This window comes from Aulonocara stuartgranti (genome assembly GCF_965226115.1).
Source record: "Aulonocara stuartgranti genome assembly, chromosome: 7".
Taxonomy (NCBI): domain Eukaryota; kingdom Metazoa; phylum Chordata; class Actinopteri; order Cichliformes; family Cichlidae; genus Aulonocara; species Aulonocara stuartgranti.
The window spans coordinates 51,247,517-51,259,695 of record NC_138945.1 but is presented as its reverse complement, the minus strand read 5'-3'; the positions used below and the strand labels follow the sequence as shown (position 1 = coordinate 51,259,695).

The 12,179-nt window shown below is 38.4% G+C and overlaps 1 protein-coding gene and 1 long non-coding RNA gene across 7 annotated transcripts in view; one reads left to right on the top strand and one right to left on the bottom strand.

Annotated features, from left to right (window-relative positions):
* Positions 1-1,301: 1,301 nt before the first annotated feature.
* parvg (parvin, gamma) overlaps positions 1,302-12,179 on the bottom strand; it is a 14,058-nt gene continuing 3,180 nt past the window's right edge. Inside the window, exons 1-13 of one of the 6 annotated variants that reach the window (XM_082538964.1) lie at positions 12,019-12,176; positions 10,294-10,394; positions 9,307-9,371; positions 8,655-8,757; positions 8,350-8,493; positions 7,100-7,215; positions 6,941-6,996; positions 6,810-6,841; positions 6,645-6,706; positions 5,794-5,862; positions 5,571-5,672; positions 4,632-4,704; positions 1,302-2,674 (exon numbers count right to left, since the gene is read on the bottom strand). In XM_082538964.1, the coding sequence (XP_082395090.1) occupies positions 2,601-2,674; positions 4,632-4,704; positions 5,571-5,672; positions 5,794-5,862; positions 6,645-6,706; positions 6,810-6,841; positions 6,941-6,996; positions 7,100-7,215; positions 8,350-8,493; positions 8,655-8,757; positions 9,307-9,371; positions 10,294-10,394; positions 12,019-12,155 (1,134 nt within the window). In that variant the 5' untranslated portion in view covers positions 12,156-12,176 and the 3' untranslated portion in view covers positions 1,302-2,600. The other 5 variants (XM_082538963.1, XM_082538965.1, XM_082538966.1 and 2 more) reach the window with 5 other exon arrangements.
* The window catches only part of LOC309709955, a 9,281-nt gene continuing 9,073 nt past the window's right edge, over positions 11,972-12,179 (top strand). Inside the window, exon 1 of the long non-coding RNA XR_014277646.1 lies at positions 11,972-12,070. This is a non-coding gene — a long non-coding RNA (uncharacterized lncRNA). The remainder of the gene's footprint in view (positions 12,071-12,179) is intronic.

Here is a 12,179-nt window from a genome sequence, read left to right as displayed (position 1 = left end):
TTTTGTAGTTTTTACTGATGCAATGCTCCAACTTACTATAACTACGCTTGATTAAAAAATCCCTGAGCTTCAGATTCCTCCATTTATTTAGATTCCAACATTTAGTGAACTTGAACATATATTTTAATAAAAGTCCAGATACTAATTTGTTACAAATTACACCCAGAGGATGATGTGAAAGTGTTGCAGGTTAAAATTGCCAAGCAGACAGTAATGAAGCATCAAGGACGAAGAGTTTCTTTTATCTTTGCTGTAAGTCATATTGAATGCCACTTCACAGCAGGATGCAGATATCTACGATATGTGAGTCGACAATAGTGGACAAGTCAGGACTTAGATATTTGCAAAGCTTTCCCAGTTTGTATAAATTTGCCTTGGGAATCATTAAAATGAACAAACTTAGAAAAAACAATACAAATTGAATGAACCCTAAGTTTATTCCTCTCGTAAATGAATACGCAGTCTGTTTTTTAACAAACAAATTCAATTTACAGTGACTCAGAATTAGGAGGCTGTTTGTACTGATTTATAAAAGATAAGCAATTTGGATTCATAGATATACAATACATAAACTGTCCACTATAAATGATGAACAACACCGACTCACTCCTCAGTGTCTCTTTCTATCACTGCCTCCGGTGCCTGTAGCTATACAGCAGCTCGTATATTTGCGTGTGACTGCCAAGCAAATTTTATGCGAGCTTTTCGAAATGTCAGTGGAAATAAAACGTGAATTAGGAGTATTTTCCATCACTATGTTGAAAACAAACTGGCATCCCAAATGTCAACAACGAGATCTGCAAGTCCATCAGAGAGAATGAGCTGTGTGAACGTGATTGTTGTTACTGCTCAGTGTCACAGCTATTTCATACTTTAACCTCAAAACACAAACAAAGACACGTATACTACTATGTATACTACAGACACGTTAGACAAACTAAAACCACAACTCGTAGCGAAACGGCAGGTGTTATTTAAACATAGAACCAGTTAGATACAAACTTCTCTATGAGAAAAACACCAATGGTTTGAATATATTTGATTTAACTGAAATTAAAAATGATACTTCTTTGTAAATAGGAGATCATTGAGTGCATTTTCGCAGTTCCAGCTCGCTCTAATTCGACGCATAATTTACAAAAATGCGTTTTTGTAATAACCACGTCTTATATCTGTCACTGCATGCTGCACCCTCTTCACATTTGCACGACATTGAATTGTGAACAATTCAGTGGATAAAAGGATTTGGGGGGGGGGGGGGGGGGGGGGGGGAGAGGTCACAGACTGTCAGGAGCAGCACATAAAGAAGCAGAGAGAAATCCACATTGTTTATTGAGAAATGACAGCCAAAGCCAGGGGTGTGGTGTACTAAGAATGAAAAGTCTCATTTTCCAACACTGTTAGTCTGAAGCGGAAATGTACTGAAAAAAGAAGAGAAGAGGTAAACAAGGGCTAGGCAAGAGTACACCAAATGTGACCAGTGAGCCAAAACAAAACTTCTATGCAGTAGATTTATGCTGTCAATGAATATTTATTGATCCTTGTACTGTCAGTATGATGTAAACAGGTGACAGATTTAACGGTGCTATATTTAAATGTGCTGTGCTCATACGCAATCACAGAAGTGTGAGGTTTAGCTTCCTTTGTTGAAATGGTAATTATTATACATTATCATAAACTGGGTCTTACAGCTTCAGCTACAGCACGCAATATATAACAGTGAAGGCTATAAATACATTGTAACCAACAATATGTTTATAGCTTATATTTTCTAAAACATGAGAGTTAAAAACAACCAAAAAAACACACACAGATGATGAAACAAGTTGTAAAGAAATCAATAGTGCAGTCAAGACATATTGAGTTGGCACACTTTTATACGTATTTTTTACACGTTGGCACAGGAAAAGAGAACCTGAGGTTTATTAAAAGCCTGTTTGACTGTCGATGGCTTGTTTGACTTTTATTGGTACCGTTACAATTTTGGATCTTATTTTAAAAAGACAGTCACTGACATTTTGTTTGCATCAAATGACTTGCATCAGCTTAGGCATAAACATCAACATCGTAATATTTCTCATTTTCATTTGCTTAAGCAATTTGCTGTATTAGTACTCGCATCTGAAGCTCTAATCCTCCAGTTTTTGGTAGCGCTCTTTAAGCTTTATGGAGATAAAAATGTTCACATACATATTTTTCTTAAAGACACAGTGACATTAAAAATACATTTGTAAGGCTGTAATCCTGCTTCAACAAGTTATTTAACTTGCAACAAGTAAAATTATAATGATTGTGGAGCTTTCGACTTTGAGTCATTCAAGCATAATTCTGAATGATTTTTATTCAAACCCTCTTTCGGCTGTCGCGATCCACATATTTAAGCCACATAGTCTACATCATAATACACAAACTAAAGATCCTCCAACCATCATTTCACTTCACTTTACAGAACATAACTTTAATCCTTTAATTCAGCCTGGAAACAGTGTCGGCCAAACTTCTCAAAACTGCAGAATCACCTTTTAGTAATTGGCTAAACGCACTACTTGGTCGTTTCTGTATTTCCCGCTGCGCCGCTCCTCTTCACACGATGTCCTCTCTCATTTCCCTTTGTGCTTGTTGAAAAGAGCGTAGAGGACTTTCAAGGTTGCAGTGGTGTCCAGAGAGACAATATCTGTCACAATATTCAGAGGAGACATAATCCACATGCAGCATCCTTAAGCCACTGAGGCGGTAAGAATATGCGGACACTTTTTACCAGCATTAGCTAATAGCTACTCTCACAATCCATCCTAAGAGGTCATAGATCAGGAGGACAAAAAAAACATTAGATGGAAACTTAATCAATATGTCCTTGGTGAGATAAGATCCCTACAAAATTGCTCTCTGTTGTGAGATGCTCTGACTGAATGAATGTGACAGAAAGATCGACTTCACCATTGGCTAACCTAATTAATTCACGCAGCATGCTCTCATTTTAGGCCCTGAGAGCTGGGATTCCTCATTCAGTGGCTGCAATTATGCCGTTAATTAAAAAGACACTAAAAATGAATTAAATTACCCACTCGCTCCTGGCACAGATTAATTGTGCTAGTCCTTACATTAACAGTTATCGTGTCGAGGATTTATTTTACAATTACAGGCTCTGTGGCTGGGAGGCAATATGGTGGGACAGCTTTAGCGATCTAAAGAGAGGAAGATTCAAGTTTAGAGGGAAGTTCCTCCTGTCAATAGCGCATCTGCAGGGAAGTGGAGTGAATCTGCTTGCCACTGATTGATTCCCACACTTAGAGGAGTCAGTAACTCACCCGGTCACCTGCTTGATTTCACTCTCCGCCTTATGGAATGATGTAGTCTATGTGACCGAAGGAAATTACCCAAACACACACATGAGCGTTGCTGGTGGCATACGATGTAGTCATACCGCATGAACCCACCACAGATGTATGCTTTAAACTTGAAAATAAACAAAAACGAATGCTGTAGCTTTATGACTTCCTAGAATTTGAACCTTTTCATGTGTACATGTGGCCATTAGAGATCATGAGTATATGTCAAAGAAAGTCGGCATCTTGCATGCTAAATAACATAACATCCATGAGGGCTACCTACAACAACGTCACAAGCAAAAATTGGCGATTGGCGTTTGGCAAATTCTTTTTATGTGGATGGGGCTTACAACAGCAAGCCTACACCATTAAAAACAGCCCCCAAACACACAAACATGATATTTTGTTATAATAAAAAACTAACCTAAACATACAAAACCTTGATCTGGTTCTTCATCTAATATTGACAAAAATTATGTTTGTAAATATTGAATACAGTTGATTACACACTGTAAAATTCACTAAAGCTGCCATTAATCCATCCATTTTCTGCTGCTTATCTGGGTCTGGGTTGCAGTTTAAGCAGAGAAGCCCAGAGCTCCCGTCTCCCCCAACCTCCTCCTCCAACTCATCCAGATGGGGGGACACCAAGGTGTTCCCATGCTACCTAAGAGATGTAATGTCTTCGGTTTGCCCTAGCTTCGCTCTGAGGCCTTCTCCTGATAGGATATGCCTGAACCACCTTGATTAGTTGGCCCTTCGGATACCCAAACCACTTCAACTGTCTCTTTTCCATGTGAAATATTAGCAGCAGTCTTCAGTAAGACAGATAACACAAATTCATTCAGATAAACACCCACACATTGATATAGCCTAGTAACAGTAACAGTAAGGATCAATCTCTGTGTCTAATCATCTATAGTGATACTCATCATGGCACGAGCGGCGCTCATTCATATTCAGCACGCTATTCCATCTCCCTCTCCAAAACACTCTCAAACTCTCACTCCATGGTGTAGAGCACATTAATTCAGCAATCCCCTTCCTTGCATGACATACAAACACATTTTAGCATTTTTTCCGTCATCCAGATAAATTCTCCTGATAAAGGGCATCATCACTGAATTAGTTTGACATTGGTGTCTTGGAGCGCTGTAGGATTTCATTTTTTCATGGTAACGATTATTTTATCTGCAGGCCTTTTTTCTTCTTCATCATCTGTGCCTGGCATTTCAATCTCAGTAAAACAGTCATGAACAAGTTCTGAGTGTGTTATGTGTGAACAAAGTGGATTTGTCTCACCTTGTGGGTCAACATTGGAGAGCTGAAAGCCTGTATCCTTCAAGAGGTCCAAGGCCAAGGTGACATTATGAAGCTAGAATTTTTTGAAAAAACAACAAAAAAAATTTCAAATGAGATAATTCTGCAATGAACCACACTTATTGTAAGACTATATCACATAGAACAAAAGCTATATTCTACCCCACTTTTGGTAAAAAAGTTGACTCTGTAACAACAGTAGAGATATTTATTGAATAAACTGTACTTTAGTGCTGAACTTACAATTATGAAGTGCTTTAACTTTAAATTTGAAGATTTCCATTTTATAATACTTGTATATTTTATTCCACTATGATAATATACTACAAGCCTTTTGTACTCTGGTGCTTTTATCGCATAGTAATAGCTATAGGTACTAATTACTTTTAAAATCATACATCTATTTTCTTAAATGCTTTCCCAACTAGGGGCATGGGAGGGCTGGAGCCTGTCCCAGCTAACATCTGGCAAACACACAGTATGCCCTGGAGTATTATACAACCCTGGAAATGTTAGTGGTCCATCACAGGACCAGCACAGAGAAACAGACAATCATTCACACCAACTACAGCTAATTCAGAATCACCAAATAACCTGACATTTATGTTTTTAACAACAACAACAACTTTTATTATGGGGACCGTATAATATTCATTTGATCATATCATATCTTTTAATGGGCACTGCTCTGGGTCATGTTTTAGTACTGTATCCAAGTGATCGGCCGGGAATTAGATTGATAGATGATCAGATGAAAAAGTGTACTTCATTCTTAACACTTGTGAACTGAATAAAGGAATTTGTGTGAATGCGTACACTGCACCAAAAATAAAATACGTTTGAACAGAATTTTGAGTTATATTTTGAGAAAATAAAGCTTTGAATGTGGCATGAATCCATATATGTGAATCTATACTTTACCATCTCAGAGTCACTGACAGGGGTCAGGTTGAAGTCAAAGAGCGGGATGAAAAAACCCTCCAACTGTCCGATCAGCAGCAGCAGAATCACACCATCAGCAAACTGGACAGCAAACCCACAGAGCATTGGAACATTGAAAGTGATAAGGGAAGTAATCACTGAGTCTATTTTTATCAAAAGAAAGCCTGTAAGCAGTAGAAGGTTTCCAGCTGTTGGTGTATACCTGTTTGTCCATATCTATCACCTGCAGACCCAGAGATGATATATGCTGGTTGACAAAGTGTACCAGGGCCTACAACAGAGAAATTATAAAACTGTGCAGTTTGAAATGCAACTTGACAATTTAGGGTATCTTCATCAAAACCCAAAGCATTAGTTGGAATGGTTAATATATCAGACTCTTAAAGTAAGACGTCTAAACTTGTTCATTCTGCACCTCGTGTAACTCACTCGAAATCAAGGAAAGTATTAGTCAGCCAGCAAAAAACGACTGCACTTTTAAAATATGAGATTTTTTTTGTCTCTTTCTCTCTGTGAGCTGCTTTGTGTCAGCCTATAGCTCATTTCAGACTTTGTTGTCCTGTATTTCAAGTGTTCTCACAACTCTTGTGTTCAGGCATTTAGTTATCTTAGTCAAATATTGGAACTTCTGGCTCCAAAATCCTAAAATTGAGTCTTCAAAACAGGATTTCACTAACCCATGAGTGTTGTCATGGTGGCTACTTCCATTTTTTTACATGCAGTCTGTGAAAATTATTTGATTTTTTTTAAAAAAAAAAAGAAAGAAAGAAAGAAAGAAAAAAAAAAGATCATGCTCAACAGTATTTGAAAATCATCTTTTGCAAGAAGGCCAAAAAGCCTTACAAGCACATTGGATTAAGAGTCCCATCCTTCACCAGCCAGCTCTGTTCATCTGCCATGTATTGAAGGTTCAGATCAGGCAACAAACACACAGCGTGACATTTATCATTTGTGTTAACACCACTGGAGTTCCTCTCTCTCTAGAGATGAGAAAGTCAACACCTTTAAAAAAATCTCGGCACTTCTTTACTTTTTCTGGTGTCCTTGTTATACCTTTTTCACTGTGTTGACCTTGTGAGCCTCAAGCTTCAGCAGTTGCTCGATGGGATCTTCCCCTGGGTGACCAGACAGCCAAAAAAATGTGTTAGTAGGCTGTAATGCTTTTTGGATGACATTCAAGATGTCACATCAGCTCAACCTCTGACCACTCTCACTCACTTTCAGTATTGATGAGGGAGTCTGTGTCGCTGCTGAAAAGGCAAAAAGGATTTATATATATATATATATATATATATGAGGTGAGTTTTTCTTCACATTTACAGGATCACACGAGGCAGTAAGCACCTCACCTTCCCTCTGTTAAGATTTCCACTTGCACATCTGATTTGATTCCACTTTTGCTGACCTGGGTGTACAGCACACCACAATGAGCAACAATTACACAAAGTGTGTCTGAAACCATCCTGGAGCAAAAGAAAAAGTGCCAAAGTTTGACAAGAACAACTTACTTCTACGACTACAACTTCAATCTTCACATCAGAGGGCAAATCCAATTCAGGCTGGAAACATCTCACCATGGCAACAAGCAGATGAAGGGTGGCCAGAAGGTCCTTGTTGTGGATGACTGACAGGTAAACAGCAGAGGACCAGACACACACAAAAGAAAAATCGACCGATGTGATCAAACTCTCAAGCAGGGCACGAGTGTCTTTGATAAATAAGAAACTGACACTTGGCCCCATAACCTACTTACCATTAGTACATACCAGCAGCTATTTTCAATATCAATCCAGTTTTCAGCAAATCTAAACAATAGCATTTATTTTTATCTATTTATGTCTTCACTCTGTAAGTAAAACTTTCTCCACAGCTAATGATCGGAGCACTCCCATTAAGAACAACTCCATGATGACCCTGTTAGACAATATTACCATATTATATTGACCTTCTTGGTAATATATTATCCTTATTATTACTCCTGTTGCCTAACATTAAAAGAATTTAAATGGTGATGCATGTACAGCCCTATTTTTAGGTTTTTGTTTTTTTAATAAAAGCAACAAGCAAATCCCATAAACTGAGATTTTATTCAGACTAAATCAATTCAATCAATCAAAATTCAGAATGTTTAACATGAGACAATTTACTCTTTTATGAAAACTGTTAGCTCAGCTGCTGCCATCAAAGTCAAAATGACCTTATTTTTTCTTAACATTTTCTCAGTTCATCAAATCATTGGATTTGATTTTTATTTACATTTTACACTGTACACTAACTTTGTTTGAATTGGGGTTGTACTACAGAACAGCAGCAAACATGATTATCACCAAATCATGTTAACTTTTAATTAGCATTCGCACAGATTAGTCTTTTTTGATACGTTTCCCTGTCTTCTATTTGGATTCACCCTGAACAAAACGCAAAGGAAGGCAATGAAAGAAAGTGAAATAATTGTAGTCAAGAATCTGACAGCTGCCCTGCCAGGTTATGTTGTGTCAGCCCAAGAAAGAACATTTTAGGTAAAGTGTTCAGCAGTCTATAAGTTATTTCTCTGCATAACCAAGCAACCAGCACTGACATGTGATTAAAATGAAACCCTATAATGTCAGGAAATTTTATCTCCACCAAAATCCTGCGCAGTTGGTGTAAGCTTACATGGTACCCTTGTGATAGCACCAAATCCTGTTGAAATGAGAGGGTTGCCAGAAGAGAACATTTGTTGACTTGTTTGCGAAGCCCAGTCGGCAGCATGACTCACGTTTGACGTTCCATTTGATCTGACTGCTGTCCTGCGTGCCCAGTCTCTTGCCCAGCTCCTCCATGATTATTTCCAGCTTGCGGATCTGAGCTGTGCTGGTCAGCGCCATCTCTTCCACATTCAAATGCACGTCGGCCAACCTGGCTGAAGAAATCAAGAAACAACCGAGTATCATTATAGGGTCTGACTGACAACAACCTCCAGCTTTTTAACATAATATCTGTTTGTTTTTCATCCTCTCAGTCAAATCACTATCAAACGCAAGTAAGTATGATAAATGAAATATCAAATATTCATTATCTCACACAGCAGGTGATGAAGTACCAGTCCATCATACACATCCTCCTCCAGACTCTGAACAACGATGTGCTCGGGTTTCAAGGTCTTATTGATCCAATCAACCAGTGCCTACCGAGATATAATTCATCACACGGTCAGAGAAATTATCCGCTTTCATCTTCTTGCATACATTTTTCCTTTATCAGTGTTGCAGATGAAGAAAAAAAACAGCAAGAGACCCTGTTTTTAAAGATTGTGCTTTTGGATCCCGAAACAGATAATAATAATAATAATAATGCAAGATACAAGTGCTCATCTAAAAGAAAGCTTATATTTCACTTGTTTTCCTCTCAAGTTTACATATAAGACGTCAGAATTATTTCAATTTTTCCATTTGTGTGAAACATTAGCGCTGCCCTCTTTACAACAATATGTTTAAAATTCTGATCCAGCAGAGTCTGCTGGCTCCTCGCCGTGACATCTGTCTCCCATCTTCTCTTATAATTATGCTCATTAAAATTTCACCCATCCTCACACCTTATTCCTGTATGCAGCCCACTAAAGACACAAAGGTAATCTCAGATCTGCGGCTGTCCAGGACGGGCGTTTGATGTTACAGTAAATGTGAAATAGAAGAAAGCGAATCCGACATGTGCAAGGCAGGGATTCATTTCTTACCTCCTTCAGCTTTTCAAGTTTGGGGTCTTTTAAAGATGTTGGTTGTATGAGTTTCCTCTTCTCCCCTGTAATGGACATGAAAACAAAACTGCGCTAGTCTCTTACGTCACCCAAAGTGCATCTGATAGCTCTCTTTAGAATTTCTGCTTTGAATATTTCAGTGATAGGTTTTACATGTTTTGGCAGTACCACTATGTTTGCTGCTTATTCACATATACTTTGAGGTTGGCCATTTTCAAATGCATTCCCTTCATACATCCAGCCCTCCCGAGCAACATAGAAATCAGCAGAGCCCGCAAAGCTGTTTCGGTTAGTCTAATCTATCTCGGCAGAACTTCTAACTTGGCAATATAATTAAGCTGCGAGAATCATAATTTTATGTGGAGTATGGATCAAAGAATTATTCGAAATCTATTGCTTTACTTAGAAAGACAAGCCCACTCCAACTCTGCTGTATGGAGCGTCTTGCATCTTTATGCAATGCTTTTGAATTGTGGCCAATTTCAGCTCCCAACAGAACTGCTTTCTCGATGAAGTCGGTGTTTTATAAACCCATCATTCGGTACACAAAAACTTTGATACTAGCCGGGGAACATAGTGGAGGATTCAGCAAATTAAAAACCAGATATTCACCCCAGGAGGTGGCAGAGACCAGAGCACACCAGATTTCACATGAAAGAGAATACAGGACCTAAACTCATTTCCTCCATGTCTGCTAAATGTGTAAATGAGCAACTGTCACCTTTCAAGTTCACAACATCAGTGCCCCCAAATGATCCGAAGGTCATGTCCTGCAGGTTTAAATGATTACAGATAGACTGGACACGTCTATATTCATTATCCTCATTATATAATATTGGCGAAAGTCTAATAGAAATGCACGAGGCAGACACGATTTTCAATATGAGGTCACTGGGATGATCTTTTACATGTGCCACATGAATCACTGATGACTAAGATTGACCTTTTGAGTAAATGCAAACATACCCTGAAAAGACTCAAGTTCCACAGGCTCTTCTTCTTTCTGATAATTAAAGATGTTCTCCTCCATCATTCCTCTGCAAAGTGATATCTTCACCTCTGCTGACCTGTCAACACATTTACATAAAATTACAACAAACTACAGGAATTTCTAATACACAGTGTATGATATCAATACAAGATCAAGCAGGGTTCTCAAAGTTTTAAAGATTGAATAGCGGTGTACCCCTCTTCTCTTCTTCCAGCTCAGAGGATGATTTACATTAGAAACTATTGTTTTTAGATATTTGTTAAGTATTGGTGAGGTAGAACTTCTTGACACCAGCTGATTTTGTTGGGGGGGGGCGCAAACAAGAGGCAAACCAGACATTTTTCTGCATGGGCCCAGAAGAACATCTACAAAAACAGTGTAAGCTCCATTGTTCCATCTACAAACCAAATTTTGAAAAGATTTCCATGCAAAATAAATGAGTTTGGACTCATTTGAACAGAGGTGATGTCTTGTGGTCTACTAATTAAAACTGTACATTTTTTTAGACATGAATACAACATCTGGATTAAAGGGAACATGAACCGTTCATATAAACAGCAAACAGCAAACTTGCAAACTTTGAGAAGGGTTTATTAATGCTAAAAGGTACAGAGTTTCATTGTTTGCATTGTTGTCCAGATGTCCTTTTCAAGAAGACCCTGCTTATTTTGGCTAAACAAAGTCAAACCACACTCTGCACAACAGCATGACTCCTTATTAAAATAGTCCAGATGGTAAAATCACCTTCCTCTAGTCAGAATAGTCAACTATTGAAAATATTGGGACCGTTCAATTTCCTACTTTGATGTAAAATACAAAGAGGAAGTCAATAATTCTATTTCAAGCAAGAACAGAAAAACATTTTACTTTCAATCAGTTGGTCTTAAGACTTACCACATGCTTGGACTGTTATTAAAAGACACCCAGCAGGAAACATAGCCCTAATATAACCTCTTCCAAAGCATGTTGCTGGCTTCAAATTCAAAATGTGCATCTCTTTTTTTAAACACTTCGCAGTTTTACTATTTGTCTTTGCACCCCAAAGGCAAGGTTTAAAGGATGTGCAAATCACTGAATTCTGCTTTCATCACAATACACAATTTGTTCCAACTTTCTCAGGGGGGAAAGTGGGTTGTAAAGCACAGAAGAATGAAGAAACACTTTCTCTATGAATATGTTTGGCAGAAAATACTCTCAGTGGTGCCTCAGTAAGTCCGGAGCCATACTGCTCAGTTTTCAGCTGGTTTTGAGGACTGACCAGCAGTGAAAAATGCCGGCTGTGATGGCAGACAGCTTACCTTTGAGAGGAAATCTTGTATCTCAGAATTGTTGCTTTTAAAGTACAAAGACAAAAACAGCCTTGTGCTCAGCTCAGCCACACAGAACTTCTAATGCAGGTATATTACTCTGACTGAAGGTGTTACACGTTTCTAAAAACACAGAGAAACGGAAACTGATTGGGTTTGGAATCGATCTGTTCCAAAAACACGTTATACCAAAACAGGAAGCCACTTAACTTCCTCACTTCTTTTTTTCCCTTTTCTTTTTTTTCTCAACGGCAAACTCATTAGATCAAGAACTTCAGGTCCCTGCAGAGTTACAGGGGCTGGTCTTGTTTCTGTGAACATTTTGAATCATATGGCCTGAGACAAAGCACAGCAAACACATAAAGCAACACACTCTGACAAAACAGATGTGACCTGGAGCTTGTCAAACGGTTGTTTCCTGGATCTGTGGAACAGAAACGCCTCGGTGAGCAACTTCTCTTTCTCTGGGTGTTTAGATTGTGTGTGGCTTCCTTTTCCTGAGGTTGACAGTAACTTTCAAACAAGGTCATAAACAAAAAGTCTTTTTGAATAAG